Source organism: Saccoglossus kowalevskii, chromosome 19 (assembly GCF_978046115.1).
Source record: "Saccoglossus kowalevskii chromosome 19, keSacKowa6.1, whole genome shotgun sequence".
NCBI classification, from domain to species: domain Eukaryota; kingdom Metazoa; phylum Hemichordata; class Enteropneusta; family Harrimaniidae; genus Saccoglossus; species Saccoglossus kowalevskii.
Genome location: NC_140659.1, coordinates 28,748,125 through 28,765,163, shown reverse-complemented (window position 1 = coordinate 28,765,163; position 17,039 = coordinate 28,748,125). Strand labels below are relative to the sequence as shown.

The following is a 17,039-nucleotide window of genomic DNA, read 5'->3' as shown; positions in this document are numbered from 1 at the left end:
CAACCGAAACGTACGTAACCTAACAACATCGAACCGAATGTAAACAACCTACATGTATGGTTTCCACGTAAAACCAATAATTTGACATATTTCACATTAATGGTTGGAACATACCTTTTATGCACTTGCTTGGAAGAAACAAAGCTTCACATAGTCGCAGGTTGGGTGGCACTATTTATGCTTGTTTTAAATTGCTCAATTTAAAAACTTCCGGAATAGACCGAGTTGCAAGTCAGTTGGGATCACAGAATGCCTGCCAATGCAATAGTTACGATACGATATGGACCATACGAGTCATGTGGTCTAGTTGAACACAGATTGTCACGGCTTGAAGGACTAGAAGGTATTTATGTCAGATTTATTAAAGAAAATGATTTATGTTAGTAATGGTTCATTGTCTTTGTGTTAGTCACCTATGGGAAACCCTACACTAGCTCCAGCCTTAGCTGTCTTCTTAAAAACAGCTATGAAACAAAACTGCAACAACTATCAGTGTATTAGGTTACAATTGGTGGTCATTCTATATTATTTAGATTATAGTTTTTATATTTCTGTTTGTAATACCCTTTTTATCCTTTCCCAAGGATTTTATGCATCTAATAAATATTATGTTCATTCGGATGATTCCTATACAACCCAACTTTTTAAAATCACTCTCATTCAAATCCGAACGAGATGATTTGATTGCTTACAGTATTCTACGAAGAGCTTGCACATTATTCAAATAGAACTTGGCTAATGAGTTGTCACTACAGGGGCCCATAACAATGTTAACTTTCGTTTTTGAGTTTATATATATTTTAAGGGTTATGTACATGCCTTTGCTAATTTTAGTGTAAATCGAGTGAATAATTTGTGATAAGATTTATAATTTCATAATTATTACCAACAGATTTTTTGACTGCTGACGGACATCAAGTTGTTCTTGAGAAAATTGATGATTGGAACGTGGTGGAATTAATTGTAAATGGTGAATTAATTTATCAGTGTGACCAGCGAGAGTTAGATTATGGTATGTATCACACTGGGTTTAATTGAGGTGTAAATTTGTTTTATTTAACAAATTTGTAAAGGTTTCTAAATTTCAAACGACAATTAAAAACAACATGACTGTTCACAAATCTTAGCAAATGAATATTTAGTGTATAAAATTTAACATCGTGTTGCCAAACTATACCTGATGCTTTCCCTGCCTGGTATGATCATTTCCTTAAACAGTATATACTATATCAAAAGAAAGGTTTGCAAGAAAATACTACATGTAGCTAAAATTTAGATGTAGCATTTCTGACTCATTCACACAGTCTGTCAGTTAGTTGGTGTGTGAAAAGATTACTTGTGTAATTACAGTAAACAATTACTGTGAAATCTGTATTAAAAGCTGCGGCTTCTATTAAAATGGTATATTGCGACAAAAGGGATACAGTTTCTATTAAAGCATCTACACATATGAAGAATTTTTGGTTCTCAATTTTTCAAAAAGAATTGGTGTGGCTTCTATTAGGGATGCAGCTTCTAATACAGATTGTACAGTATTTACTTACCTTTTTAATTAATTAGCATTTTTTACAAGATTAAGTTTGGTTCTTGTGGAATGCTGATGAAATAGTTATTTATGTAATTAAAAACTACCCAAAGTGATTCAAATGAACAAGAATTATGAAGTCATCATAATTACATAAAAATTAATATTCATGTTCCTCAAAAAATACTGCATATACTTAACCTCAAGACTACTTATAGCATAATATAACATAAATTACACATTATATGGTACAGAAATATACCGTATCTATAGCAAAATATGGCAGAAAAAATACTGGCTATTTTGGCAGGAAAAATTATTTATTATTCATAATGGAACATATCAGGTTACAGTACTACATGTATCTGATCAACAGGTCTTGGAGAACATATAGTAATACTAACATACAGTAATACTAACATACAGTAATACTAACATCTAGCTTCATGATCAGCAGTACATGTATGTCTTTATTCTGTGCACTTATTTTTATGTCTATATTTTTATTTTAGCCAAATTTTAACCAATATCTTGAAACGTACATAACATACATAAAAATTTATCTCAAACTATCGGTAGTTAATAAAATGTTCGAAAAAATTCAATAAAGCCTGTTATTGTAACCACAAGAAACAGCTTATGATTGAGACAATGACAATATTTTTCCCTGTCATCTATGGCACAGTCAAGGCAAGAAAAACTGTACAAAGTTTAACCAAACCCAGTAGTGTATCACTTAATAGTCAGCTATTGACCATATAGTTTTGATTAGTTGAATAAACAGATTCAAGGCAAGGCTATACTAACACTGTCATTTTCAAGGCTCAGCTGGAGTTCTTGCTTGATCTGTAAGAAACAAAACGGGCCTTAAAATGTAGAGGTCAACCCTTAAAATCAGGTGAATCGCGTTTGCAGTCACTGTGTCACTAATAATACTTTCATTTTATTTTTCATAGGTGGTGATGGACAGCTTGATAAACTCTGTCATGCAGCACTTGACGCTGTTAGGAAAGCTTATTAGCAGCGATAAAACATCACAAATTTTAACAAATTATGTTTAAAAAAAATGTTTATTAACTTACATATGCTAAATGGCTTGGTGGATTTCATAACTTTTGTACATATTTTATTTCAACACATTTTGTAAAACGTTAGACCTATAGATAATAAATGCCTGTGATTTTATTTGAAGCCAAAAGTGAGGGCATAACCATGCCTTCATAGGTGTCACTTACTTGTATTGCGTAACTAACCAGCATAGTTTGTAACATTGCTGTTTGGTTTAGCAATTATTACTGTTATACATGTACTCCTATGTGTATAATTAATCGGTGGTTTACATGTATAACAGATGTAAAATTTATATTTTTAATCGCCGGCCCCATCTGATGAACCAGTTCAGCTCATTGAATGTCCAGTACATTTCAATCAAATTTTATTGAGGGCAGTATACAGACACTGGACAGTTGAGGTTAGTGGGACACAAGATTGAAAGTCTAGACATGGCCTACTAGGCTTAATACAATGATTTCTCAATGAGCAAAGAACAAACAGGGATTACTAAATAGTTGAATAATGCATTGGCACTATTAGTAGTGTATGCACTTTAAATACATAAATGAATCAGTATTGCACTGTATATTTGTCTTTGGAAGTCTGTATAAGCGCCCTCTACTGACAATGTAAACAAGCGACCAAGAGAGCTCCACTGTAATTGTTAACTGAGTTGGAAGCATAGGTTGGAGTGATGTTGATAAAGTTTGGCACCAGAAAATTTGGAGAAAGAAGTCGCTTGAAAAATAAGTTGACAGACGACATACTTTTGACAGAACAGGTCCAGCCAACCCATAATCTCTGCTCGGTTATCTTCGATGAAGGCGGAGCTACAAAACATGGAACTCAACTAATCCGCATAGAGTACACTACGTTTAACATTGAGAATTAATTGTGCATTTGATTGGTTGATTGACAATCATAGTACACATTGTCAATCATTTGGGAGGACTCCTTGCATGCGGCATGCATTTAAATTGGCCAATGAATGGAGAGTATTGGTATTTTACTTTCCACAGTGCTGATTTGATACACCTGTCGTAAGTTTACTTTTCTCCCCAACTCTGTTATGTGTTTGCTATCTGGCACAAGAAAGTTTTTGGAGAAGCTTGAGTGAGTTAACTCACTTTTAGTCTTATTTGGAGATGATATCATCCAGGAAACTTGTGACTGACTATAAATTTATTCAATGCCATAAGTTAATCTTGATGTTAAATTCTATGAAGGTTGTCTTCTAAATATCTCTTTGCACAGCTGTAATATTGGTATTCTTCATTCACCTTTCTACGAAGTTCCATCATTTGAACAGAGTTTTGACAAATCATAGCACATTTTAAAATTCGGGCAGATAATGAGCTTTCAGTACTTTTGCATGTGTGCTTTAGGTGAAATGTACATTTGACAAGTCGATAATGCTGCATGAAACTTATTTAGAACAGAAAACAGAATGTAGAAGAGCACACATCTTCAACGAAATCAGAAATGTTGGAAATTGTGTAAAAGGTCACGACTCTGTTAGCCTTGCTCAACTGGTTCGTAACCAGTCTTGTGATTGTTTGTTGACAAATGGTGAACAGGCCACGCCTCCAACTGTGTCATGCGTTCGGACTAACCGTTAGGAATTCCTAAATGGAGTAAATTTGTGTAGTTTTCTTGATTTATTCTGCAGATATGGGTAAAATGTAGGCAAGGCTTTGGCGAAATTCGAAGGAGCAACTAATTATCTTCAACCTGATATTTTTTTTAGATTTCATTCTTTTCGTCTATTTTTTCGAGTTTAAAAAATGTGAGCTGGCTGGAGCCTTCATCCCTTGTCTATTTCTTACACTAGATACCAGCCGATACCCCCCCCCCCCCCCACGCTCATAGGGAGTGCGTACAGTTGATCATAGTTCCTGGGCTCCCTGTGCTCATAGTGACCCTCCTTTGTGCAATTTACATGCAATTGACCTTTATACAACACCACTTGTCTTATTGTGACCAATGACTGAAATTTTGGTATTAGTTTGGTCAAATAAATCAATGTACAAAGTCAAAAATAATGAAAGGTAATTGCATTATGTACTCTTTTACACTGGTCTGTACACATTTTCAATTTAATTATTTTTATATATTTATTTATTTTCTCTTTTCAAATATCTGTTGACAAATTACCTCTTAAACTTGTCATATTTGTATTCATCAACCTCCATAAAAAAACACCCAATATTTTGGGTGGTCCCTATATACAGGTTAGACTATATCAGCTGAATTGTGAAATAAAGAAGAAAATTGCTGACTTTTGTCAAATAAAATGACTGCCAGCTGACCCTCTTAGATTGGGTTGTGACACTTTTGTTGATGTGCAGAAACACAATTGTCTGTACTACAAGATGAAAATTTCCAATTGAATATCTACAGAAACACACAACAAAACACAACGATTTCTTGACCAACTTATTTCAAATATTTAATAATATGCATTTACATCAATAAAACATTGGGGACACTCAAATAATAAACTGCAGTCTGGTTTTTGCAAAAACTCTTTAAATATGGATAATAATTAACTTCAATGTAAATTACCTCATCATCATCAACAACAACCACCAATCGTAAATATCCACCATATGTTATAGCAAAACTTATTTGGCTAATGAATCACCATATTTGGGTAATTAATCATTATATTTGGCTAATGAATCACCATATTTGGCAATATATGTGATGATCAAACATGGGCTTTGTTTAAAACAATCCTTTAGTAAGATTTATACAAATTTATGATACAACGCTTTTCTACAAATCTTTGCAAGATTTCTACCCACCCCTGATAGGTTTTATACAATAATGTAACACTGAAGACAAGAAGGGGTGATGCATCACTCGTTAAATCCTTTAAAAAAATTTAAAAGTTTCCATAGCTTAACTAATTCATTCTTTTTTGATATTATCCCCGATTAACAGCAGCATTTTACCATTTATCCTTACATTAAAAAAATCCTTGGAACATTTGTGAGAGAAAGAGTTCAAAGAAAGGCACTTTTTTTTTTGTCATGAGAACAAAAATCAGATATTAAAACGCTCTGAAGGAAAACTGAAATTTCCAAACAATCTAATCTGTACCCCACCGAGCTTATATCAAATAAAAGTTTGATGTCATAGGATGCAAAAAAGTTGATCATTCACACGTCTGAATAAGAAAACAACACTTTGGGGCAAACAAGCAGTAGATGTAACAGATTTATGATATATTTAGGAAAAACCATGTGTTCTTCAATAACTCAGTCCAGACTAAGTGCAGCATTCAAAAAGTTCTGCAGCTCGTTTTGATGGGTAAACTTGTTACCAGTAGCAGTGGATGAAGATGCTGGGCGGCCAGCGTAACTGTAAACAAAAACAATAAAATAATCAACATGATGTAATACATTTCATATTGTGATGGGGTACATATCCATGACAGTTCACATATTTTTTTCTTACATAGCAAAAGCAAGTACAAAATTTGATAAAAACTGTTTGACCACAGGAAAAAGTTTCAAGACAAAGAGTCAATGACAACTGCAACAACAAGGACAGACGTTTTTTTCTGCATATAGCTTGCTTTTCGTCTAAGATGATACGAACAATCTCTAATGCATCCTCAGTAACTGGTCTACTGCACATTATTTAAAAGTTCAGTTTTTACTTCCCTCTCAAACTACAATCACCCTGTACTTTTTACCAATAATGTCAAGAAATATTCACTAAAAGTAGAGAATGAAGTTATCGTCACAAATGAAAAAATCTAAGTAAGGAAACACCCAAGGTTCTTTCTTTATCAGATGGCTATTGCTTTTTTAGAATATATTCAATATGTAAAGTTGATGCTTGATAATGTACAACAAGTAATGATGAATAGCTTCATTCAACTTCATCAATAATGAAGCTAACAAGAAGTTATATTACAACTCTTACCGGAATCTTCTTTCCCTGTTCAGAGCAGTTGACCATCTTGGTTGTACGTAGCTCCAGGCACCCATGTTCTTATGCTCTTCCTGCACCCACATTAATTTAGCATTGGGATATTTGTCAGTTTCTGCTTTCACAAGATCAGATGGAAACGGACAAACCTGGAAGAAAATATCATATAAAACTAATCAGTGACTGTTTTCATGGTCGTTTCTTTGAGCAAATTGAGCACTAGAGGGTATAGGAAAAACTTATGTTTATATCTTGCATACCTGTTCAATACGACTGATAGCAATGTCCTTTGCCAAATTTCGTTCATCACGCTGTTTTACAATGTCATAGTAAACTCTACCGGTACAAAGAATCAGTTTCTTTGTTTTTTCAGGTTCCTCTGAGGCCGGTCCGTCATCAAGGTACATACGCTGAAATGTTGTTTCTGTAAGAAAGTGGTTTTACTCAAATTTAAACGAAACTCATGATTGTTGACTGGCGAATCATTAGCAGAAGCCCAAATAGGTGTGTGTTGGAATCTATGAATATAATAATAATAATGTAATGACATACCTGGAAGCATTTCATCAAATGAAGATCTGGCTTCAGGTAGACGTAGCAAACTTTTTGGTGTCATCATAATCAGCTGAGTAGAACAAAGACACGTTTACTGTATAATGCAGTACACACTATTTTTTTCATATATCAAGGCGTGTAAAAGCATAAATGTTTGTCACATAAATCTTATTTACAGTATTTTCTATTTAGTATAAAGTAGCACGTGTTTACAGAACTGATATTGTGTTTACATTGACAACATCTATGCACTATTCCACCCAAATGTGTGAACCTGCTCGTTGATGATTTTCTGTACAATTTGTACAGAAAGTTTTACCAGATTCTGTCGTAAATTCGCCATCCGAAAAATCTCCCTGGGTGGTTTCACGGCTGGTGGGCCCTTATTTGGAGTTCAAATTTTCAAATAATTATCATCAAATATTTTTTAGAGGGGCTTATATTTTTATTGAAAAATCCAATCGCATTTTCAGCGCTCGATGCTGTGGAAATGAATATCCGCCATGTTTGACCTGAGACGGTGTTGATTGACCTGACAGATCAAATCGATAATCAACCAATGAAAACGATGAATGATGCCAACGTGATCAAAATACCATAGCTCATTTAAATATGTTAATGTTATTGAACGCAGTACGTGCGGAAGAGATTTGCCAATGTTGCTGTATGATCTTTTGGCTTGGATTTTGATGGGAAAGCGGCATGATTTGTTTTTAAATAAAAACAAGCAGCCTGTCTGCTAAGATAGCTCCGCTGTTAGCAATGCACATGGCAATTAAAGAACAGAAGATATCATTAGAAAATGAACAAATCTGAGAGAGGTCCACATGTAGTACCTATATGTATAATATATCAAAGCAATTGGACTTGCGGTTTTCAACAAGAAGTCGTAAATATCACTTTTTACCAAAAATGACAAAAATATTCACCAAAATTAGAAAATTAAAGATATCATTACAAAATGAACAAATCTGAGAGAGGTCTACCCAAGGTACATATACACCAAGTATCAAAGCATTCAGGCTTGTAGTTTTCAAGAAGAAGTCGAAAAAGTAAAACATTGACACGAACGACGACTGACAATCACTCATATGATAAGCTCCGCTCGACAAAGTCGACAGCAGAGCTAAAAATAGTTGTTTTCAAAAGATAAACTAAGCATTTGAAGAATAATTTAACATTGTTTACAGCGATAACAGCTTATTGTCGAAACGATAATACTCTTGAATAGGCGTCAATGACTACAGCGAAACTTTTAGGCACCAGAAAAGATAAAAATAACACCTTAAAAAAACTGCCAAAAAATCACCCTGGGCAGTTATTTGGTCCCATTTTATTTTTGTTATAACCCGAACTGCCGTTTAACGGCCCTGGGCGAATTTGCGGCAGAATCCGGTAATTCTCAAACAAAGATGTTTTCCATAGTAATTTGAGTCGGGTGATATGGAAAACAATAATGCAACACTGTGATTCCATGACATTTTGCTTACAATAAAGAACTGTAACATGCAGATTAGATAGAGTGATAGCAGGAATAGAAACAATACTTACAGGTTTTCTGAAGGGTAGGGCAATCTGTCTTCGCAATGCATGGAAATAGTTGGCTGGTGTACTGCAGTTCAACACCTGCCAGTTACAGTCTTGCAACTGTCTGATTGCGAAATCTTCAGGTTCATATTTAGGGATGACATCAGCATCATCATTGCACATCTGAAGAAAACGTTCCAGACGCGCACTGGAGTGTTCAGGACCCTATAATTTGAAATGTACGATAAAGTCATGAAATGAACAAATCTAATTCTGTAATGTGTTTGATTATGAGATGTCATAGCATAAGCAATATACTCACCATGCCTTCATAGCCATGGGGCAGCAGCATAACTAGACCACTCTGTCGGATCCACTTGGCTTGACCACTACTGATGAACTGGTCAATAATACACTGTGCAGTGTTGGAGAAGTCACCGAACTGTGCCTCCCAGCAAACCAATGCATTGGGGTTGGTCATGGAGAAACCAAGCTCAAATCCTACAGTTGAAATGAAAATGATTTTAACTAAGAAATGCTAATAAATGATGCACTATTACCTTCAATTCCTGCCAAAATTATTGACATAATCATGTCAGGGAACTAGTGACATGATTTAAAGCATGTGCAACATATAGGTATGTCAGTTATTTCTTCAATATAAAACTATAATTGCTTCATAAAAACATGTTATATCCAAATTTATACCATATTTACTCTAGTAGTGCATGTGCCCACATAAATGACACAGGTGTGTCTATGGTTAAAGTCAAATACAGTGCTTCTAAATAAAGAAAATACAGTATACATATTTGTATTAGTAAATGTGAATTTTCAGTTAGGCTTTACAGTTCGTGTACACTTTTGTTTTACATACCGAGTACACCAAACTCTGACAATGAGCTGTTGCATACAGTGTAAGCGGCTTGGTTAGGGTAGAGGTTATTCAACGGTTTTGTCGTCACTTTGTCTTTAGTCTGGTGATGAAGCACGTGATGACGATGACTGAAATAGACACAAATTATTATTACTATTAACTGTATTTCAAACTGAAAGGTGAAACTATGGAAAGTAGTTGAAATATACATACAATGTTTATTTATTTTATCTGATAGGAAATATATCAATAATAAAATCAAGGAATTTATATTTAAATAGATAAACAAGTGAAAAATATTTCACCAAAATGATGGGATTTGAGGGGGTTAATTGTTTTATGCACAGGGGACAAAAATACAAAAGATTATTTCTCAGCTACTGTGCTATACCAGTTAGTACGGTGTAACATTCCCCATGATGACATTTAGTTTTGTGGTTGTCATGTGGAGTCTCTGCAACCTCAAATATAGTATGTACGATGAGTACATTCAGATATAAAACCCAATAAGACCAACCTAGACTCAGAAAATAAAACAAACTAAAGATTATTTATTTATTATTTAACCGGTCACTGGTAGCATAGTGGTTGTTGCACCAGACTCATGATCGGTAGAACCAAGTTCAAATCCTACCTTAGGCTGAACATCAAAGGGTCGACCCCTACCCTGGGTGAGTGTTACACAGACTCAATGGGCAGGCCAATTCCACTGGCCGAGATTCATTCACTAATGAATGCAACTTTGGGGGAACCTTGGTTAAGGTCCGCAGGTGCTTGTGTTCGACCGAGCCTGGTTGACACCAGGATAGCACATTACAAAATGCCATTTGACATGTAGTCCCAAACAATTTAAAAAAAAAAAAAAAAAAATTCTGAAAGTTATGTGTTGCAGAAAAGACTAATTTGATATGAGGACGCCCTCTATAGGTAAACTCACTTAGACTAGCAGGCTACTGAGGGCCAATACACCTAAATCTATATTTAATGAACCAAATCTTAATTTTAAAAACATGTACATTCTTATACTATTATTAATATAAGTGCTTTGACATAAACTGGTGATTATACCTGAATGTTCCTCTCTCCACGTCCTGTCCGCTAAGTCTTATATGAATACCATCCTTTAGTAGCGATCCAAATGCCATGGCCTCACCTAACGCCCAGTCCACAGTACGGTTCTTTACCATTTCACCACGGGATTTTAAAGTACGTTTCAGACCTGAGCAGGTAAAAACAATTATTTATAAATGCTCTATGAGCTAACTATTGTAACCTGGAATATACGTCAAAAGTGACTTCATGCAAAGAAATGGCTATTAGAAATTTTAAAGAACTTGATTAGAGTTATACACTGCGAAAATCATCAACCCTTTGATCAGCAAAGTCAACGTTTGTAACCTCACAAAAAATAATGCACAATTTTTTCCAAAAAACATTTTGATCAATACCAGTAGTAATTATGTCCATCTGCATTAGTGAGAAATTATTAAAAAATCCAAATAAATTTGAAAAAAATGTTACACCAGCATTTTGATAGAAAAAATTATGGCATTCAAATAATTATCAAGTGAAAGTCCTTTTACAGTGTAAAAAGAATTCTGGTAAAAAAATTTCATATATTTATCAATAATTTAACTCATCATATTTGTCTGCAGAAAAAAACAAATAACTGGAATCATATATTTTTAAATTTCCATCTTCCTTGTTCCATGTATTCATGTTATGAATCTCTCCACAACTCTACTCAAAAAATTTCATGGGCAAAGCTTACTTTCTGTGAAATGATTTATGGCCACTGTGAATTCAAAGCAGTGTATACACATGTAACGAAAACATCAATCACAGTATGTGTACAAAGCTCAAGACCTACCTCCGTGAACAACAAAGTCAGGTGGTAAAGCACTGAATGCTTTCCCTATGTGAGTCAGGGATTCCTCATCAATGCCAGTACTTGGGTACACAAGTGGTACCTCCTTGAAGAAACCCCTCCAGGGGGAATCTAACCAATCCCGATTCAGTATTGTCTTCTCTCTTTTGGCATTGACATAGGCTTCTTCACAGATTCTATCATAATCACCCTCCTCCTCCTACAGAGACACGTACAATTGAATAATTCAACGTGAAAATACAATCCTCACTGTGTATTAACTGGGAGATAAATATAAAACAAACACACATTGTAGTACAACATTTAAGTATCACATTATAGCTGAACTAATGCCCACCAACCACAGTAGATAGTGCTCAAATTTGATCAAATCACAAAACAACACAACATATGGTAATACTGATGAGTATAGTACTAGTGCACACAAATTCAATATAATCAGGTGATATATTCAAAGGAAATGGCATAGGCAAAAGTAAAAACAAAATGGCCACCAGTTGGCTAATTTTGTCTGAAGAAATACAATATGCAACTGTAACACAATATGCATAATCATGATGCAAAATCTGAATGAAATAGTTGGAAATTGGTTCTGGATACATTTAAGTATCAAAATCAAGCAATTTGAGGGATAAATGGTACGATATATGATCAAATGGAAAATTGATGTGCATATATATGTAATTCACCATACAATGTACATGGTCTCTGTGATAAGTTTGGAGTGTGACCAGTCAAAGCATGTCTGAGAAATAGCTCTAGAATCCAAATTAATATTCCCTGATTTTTTTATTAGGAACAAAAACAAAAAATACCCAGAATCCAATATTACTTAACTATTGTGAGAAATATAAGTAATATATAAATGCACAGTTGTGATAGCCATTTTGTATGCTTTTCTCCTGGCTATAGACAGACCCTAGAAAAATCTACTGCCAATGTAACTATATTCACCATAAAATTTCAACTGCATAATCGAATGAAAAGTTCATACAGAAGGAAAAGATATGAGAGATAATGATAAAACACAACATTAGATAATTTTAAACCATCAGTCAATTCGTGACTATTGATTGAACAAGAAGATCTGAAAATTTATGCTCCAATGAGCGTTTCAAAATCGACATTTGGATCAGTGCTTAATTCAATGTTTCAATTTGAGTGCGTGATAGAATTGACTGCAGCTGCAGATCTACTTGTGTCTCTTTCATATACATGTAAAACAACTTGAACATGAGGTGGTGAGGTTTTCTTGAATTTCATTTGGTATGGCTTGGGAGATACAATTTTAACTGCAAATTACATTCAACTTGTCTCCATTGGCAATGAGCAACCCTTGATCCAATCAAACCAATGTAATTATGTATATTTTCACATATCTGGGGCAGATGGACGGAATTGAGACAGAGATTTTTTGAGTTTAAATAGAAATCACTGACCTCAAATTCTTGTTGTGTCATGACCCCTTCTGAGATCTTGGCGCGGGAATACAGCTGCAGCACCTGTGGGTGATCACGGACCTTCCTGTACATCATAGGCTGCGTGAACATGGGCTCATCCAGCTCGTTATGGCCATAGCGTCGATAGCACACCAAATCAATTACAACATCTTTACCGAACTCAGCTCGCCATTCAGATGCAACCTGACAGACGTACATGACAGCTTCTGGGTCGTCAGCATTGACATGGAATATAGGAGCATTCACAACCCTAGCAACGTCAGTGCAGTAAGGAGAGGATCGCGATAAACGTGGATCTGTTGTGAAACCAATCTAGGGATGACAGAATTAGAAAATATTTTTGTGTGCTGTTTTATTAGGCCTTTTCACAAACACTGCTTAATTACATCACATAGTGAGGGTAATTCAACGTAATTATTTGATGCCAACATATTTTCCTTTTAGAAATACTTTACCCAGTATAAACCTTTCTGCATAACATGTCAAATGCACTTCATCATCCCTACTGTTAGTGACAGCTGTCACTCATAACATATTGAAATGTAAATTTTTTTTTTGTAAAGGATTGGAGCTCAAAAAAAAAAGATCTATAAATGGGGCCAATGCAGATTATTATATATCTCAACATACAAATAGTTTTATTTACCTGGTTATTTACGACAATATGAATGGTACCATGCACAGTGTATTCCGGTAGATCAGATAAATGGAACGTCTCATATACGATACCTTGACCAGAAAATGCTGCATCGCCATGGATCAACATACTCATGACCTGTAGTGAAATAAACATGTCATCTACGTTGGTCTGCAGCATCTCATTTCCCTCTTGCCATGTATTGAATCAGAATTTGCTACAGTACAATGAACCATTCTCAGTTTTATTAAGATTTTGCATCAATACACTTCACAGCAATGATTTTGAAAAAAAAACAATTTAGAGCATGTTTCAGACTTTACTAATTTGTATTCAAAATAGACACCATTTTTGGCTTTGAGGAACTTGTGCACATTTTATACAGAAGTGACAACATTTTATGTCAAAATATGTCTATAATTACTAATTTTAGCATTAGTCAACTGTATTTGAACTTTTTAAGGAGAAAATTGTCAAATAATATGAATAAAATTTTAATTTAGTAGCGGGTATCAAAGAATGCAATGAAAACCCATTTCATCATTCATAGCCCACTAAAAATAACTTTCAAACAAGGATAAGTACATTGTAAAACATTCTATATTTACAACAAATGTCATTGACTACAATTTTGGGTCATTATTTTACTATTGAGTACATGTAATACATTGTATAACTATGAAATTTTGAGAGAAAAAATGTCAGTGACCCATTCTTCTTTCCCTCATACAAGTACAAGTTACAATAATAGGAAATGATTAGTCAAGAAATGTTTTTTGTACGAGTCTATGACAGTTCCAGAGGATCAACTTCCATAAAGGTGCATCTTACCCGCTTTCCGTCTGTATCACCCTTATAGAACTGTTCAGCTCTAGTCTTGCCCTGTACAACTGGATCCACAGCTTCTAAATGTGAGGGATTGGCACAGACAGCCAGGTGTACATTCTTACTAGTGATGTGGTTGTGTCTTTCATGAGACATGCCAAGATGATATTTGACATCACCCGAACCTTCATCAGCGGCTTCTAATTTTGGATCAAACTGACAGAAAAGCTGTTCTAGCGGTTTACGACAAACATTGGCCAGTACGTTGAGACGACCTCTGCAATTAGAAAATACTATTTTAATATTCATAGGACATTACCATGGTAACAGATGTACAATTTCATTTTCATCATGATTACTTATGTTTTTATCCATTAAAAGCTGCATAGTCACCTACATATCTGAAAATTACCAATTACCAAGATTCGTTTTCACACATAGGATTTTCAATTCAAAGATCAAAGATAATAGAATTATTATTTTCACTATTAATATTGGTCTGAGATGCACACTATCAGTATAGCTCACTGATGCATTTCATTTTGGCTGAGTTACCCAAAAGTGAAACAACACAAATTTAATATGTACTCTGTATGAATGGAAGTCAAATGACAATAATTGAAATCACCAACACCCTAAATGATGAGTAAACACCATCTTTTCATAGTCAAGCCATGAATATCCTCACCTGTGCGGCATTCCGATAATAAAGCTTTCCACACCTCTTGCACTGCAATGATCAATTACACACTTCATGGCTGGCACCAACACTTCACAACCTTCAAGACCAAAACGCTTTTCAGACGACCATTTTCTGGCCAGGAACTGTTCAAACCTAATTTTGAAAACAGATAATTCAGTAACAGCAACATACAATTTACACAATTATGTAACTGTTGCAGAAAAATTAACTAAACAAGCAGCCTCTTGGTTGAGATAGCCCTGCTGTTAGCGATGCACATATCATCACAAAATGAACAAATCTAAGTGAGGTCCACCCAAGGTACCTATATGCCAATCAGACTTTTGAACAGCGGTTTTGAACAAAAAATCAAAAATATCACTTTTTACCAAAAATTAGAGAAATAAAGATATCATGAAATGAACAAATCTAAGAGATGTCTATCCAAGGTACATATACACCAAAACAATCAGACATTTTTTAAGAAGTTGATGTTGATGCGACGGACAATCAAGTTTTATTTATAATGTTCCAATAAACCACCTCCAAACTTTTTGGGATCTAGCATTATGCATGAAATAGAACTTTACAAATGAGCTATACACATTGAATGGTCAATTTTAATGAAGTAAGGGTAACTCAACACCATGTTCTCTTCTGAAAGATCAGTATTTCAAAATTGAACTATAAATCAAATTAAATCAATTGATTTTTGTGCCCATACTTTTCATGCATAAGAAGTTTGGAAAAATACACTAATCTGCACATACAGTCACAGTTGTGACTTTGCTGTGGATCAGCAGAATACCATCAGGTGCAAAGCTTACTATACTACTTACCACTATATAAATACTGATCCAAAATGTGCACCAAATGTGCAAAAACCTGCTGATATGACCTGTGACATGGCACATACTTGTGCTAATTTTATGCAGAATTATTCTTCTAGCTACATAGATTGTACATCCTTGAATTTCATTCATATTCATTTGGTATCATAAAGGTCATTTTGGTTCAGTATTTACATGGCTGGAAAAATATGAAAAAAAAATCAAAACAATGTAAACATAATTTTTTCTTACCTTGTGGCTCTGATTAATCTCTCCAAAATCAAACGCTTGTCCATCTTGGTGAATTTCATAGCATCAGGAGTTTCAAATTTCTGACGGATCCAGTCACACTGGTGTTTGTCATTGATAAACATGAACTCAACACCGATATGCCGACAATAGGTTGACTGTACGTGATTAATCAGAAATCAAAATAATTAAGCATTGTCTCAAATGGGAATCCTTCATATTCCCAGCACAAACTGTTTAAACATACCAATATTTGGTTAGCATAGTGCCAGTGCCAGAAAAATACCAAAAACGCATTCTGGGGCCTGCAGCGAGCAATTTTGTAAATCAACTCATTGAATATTATTATGTTTTCCGCCATTTTGGAACAACATTTCACATATTTCATGAATTTTTCTACCATTTCATTGTTAAACTGGGATACACATGGACTTGTACGCTTATAACTCAGGTTTTTGTCTTATTCGAATTTTGAAAAAAAATTACGCACGTGAAAGGTAACAAAAGCAGACTTTGACATTCAAAAAGTAAATCAATGCTACCGATAATTATAACACACCACATTCAGAATCTGTAATGTGATTGATCAACCTGTTGTCACATGGAGGGGGCCAGGCGATATAGTTCAAAGCTGCACCAATGATATAACAAGTCAATACTTCTATACGTTTCCAAATTAATCTCATTTTAAAACAGCTATGGTAATTATAGTCAACACTACTTGCTGTACATATAAAAAACAGTCATGTTAACACACTTCTAGAATCCATGCAGTGGTTGCACTTGATACAATTCACAGTTGGGCCAGAAGCAAAAAAAAAGCTTTTGCTTCTCATCCAAATTAAAAAAAGATTTAACATTTTTGTTGGTATTAAACTTTAAAAGTTTACTTGGATCAACAAAACAGATGAATCAGAAAACAAACATTTCCCTCGTTCTACCAAAAGTGGCGCAATAAACTAATATGCAAAATTGCAACAAAAAAAGTA

At 34.5% G+C, this 17,039-nt stretch overlaps 2 protein-coding genes across 2 annotated transcripts in view; one reads left to right on the top strand and one right to left on the bottom strand.

Annotated features, from left to right (window-relative positions):
- Positions 1 to 27: 27 nt before the first annotated feature.
- Positions 28 to 2,710, top strand: LOC100377964 (UPF0728 protein C10orf53 homolog). The gene is made up of 3 exons (XM_002732736.4): positions 28 to 343; positions 893 to 1,012; positions 2,482 to 2,710. Exons 1-3 carry the CDS (start codon positions 250 to 252, stop codon positions 2,544 to 2,546), a joined length of 279 nt encoding a protein of 92 aa, XP_002732782.3. The 5' UTR covers positions 28 to 249; the 3' UTR covers positions 2,547 to 2,710.
- Positions 2,711 to 5,001: 2,291 nt separating this feature from the next.
- Positions 5,002 to 17,039, bottom strand: part of LOC100377219 (2-oxoglutarate dehydrogenase complex component E1-like) — a 35,017-nt gene continuing 22,979 nt past the window's right edge. Inside the window, exons 6-19 of the mRNA XM_006813977.3 lie at positions 16,054 to 16,208; positions 14,978 to 15,124; positions 14,296 to 14,566; positions 13,474 to 13,602; positions 12,807 to 13,139; positions 11,350 to 11,566; positions 10,548 to 10,698; positions 9,480 to 9,607; positions 8,925 to 9,103; positions 8,627 to 8,827; positions 7,073 to 7,145; positions 6,781 to 6,944; positions 6,515 to 6,669; positions 5,002 to 5,944 (exon numbers count right to left, since the gene is read on the bottom strand). Of these exons, the coding sequence (XP_006814040.3) occupies positions 5,842 to 5,944; positions 6,515 to 6,669; positions 6,781 to 6,944; positions 7,073 to 7,145; positions 8,627 to 8,827; positions 8,925 to 9,103; positions 9,480 to 9,607; positions 10,548 to 10,698; positions 11,350 to 11,566; positions 12,807 to 13,139; positions 13,474 to 13,602; positions 14,296 to 14,566; positions 14,978 to 15,124; positions 16,054 to 16,208 (2,406 nt within the window). The 3' untranslated portion in view covers positions 5,002 to 5,841. The remainder of the gene's footprint in view (positions 5,945 to 6,514; positions 6,670 to 6,780; positions 6,945 to 7,072; positions 7,146 to 8,626; positions 8,828 to 8,924; positions 9,104 to 9,479; positions 9,608 to 10,547; positions 10,699 to 11,349; positions 11,567 to 12,806; positions 13,140 to 13,473; positions 13,603 to 14,295; positions 14,567 to 14,977; positions 15,125 to 16,053; positions 16,209 to 17,039) is intronic.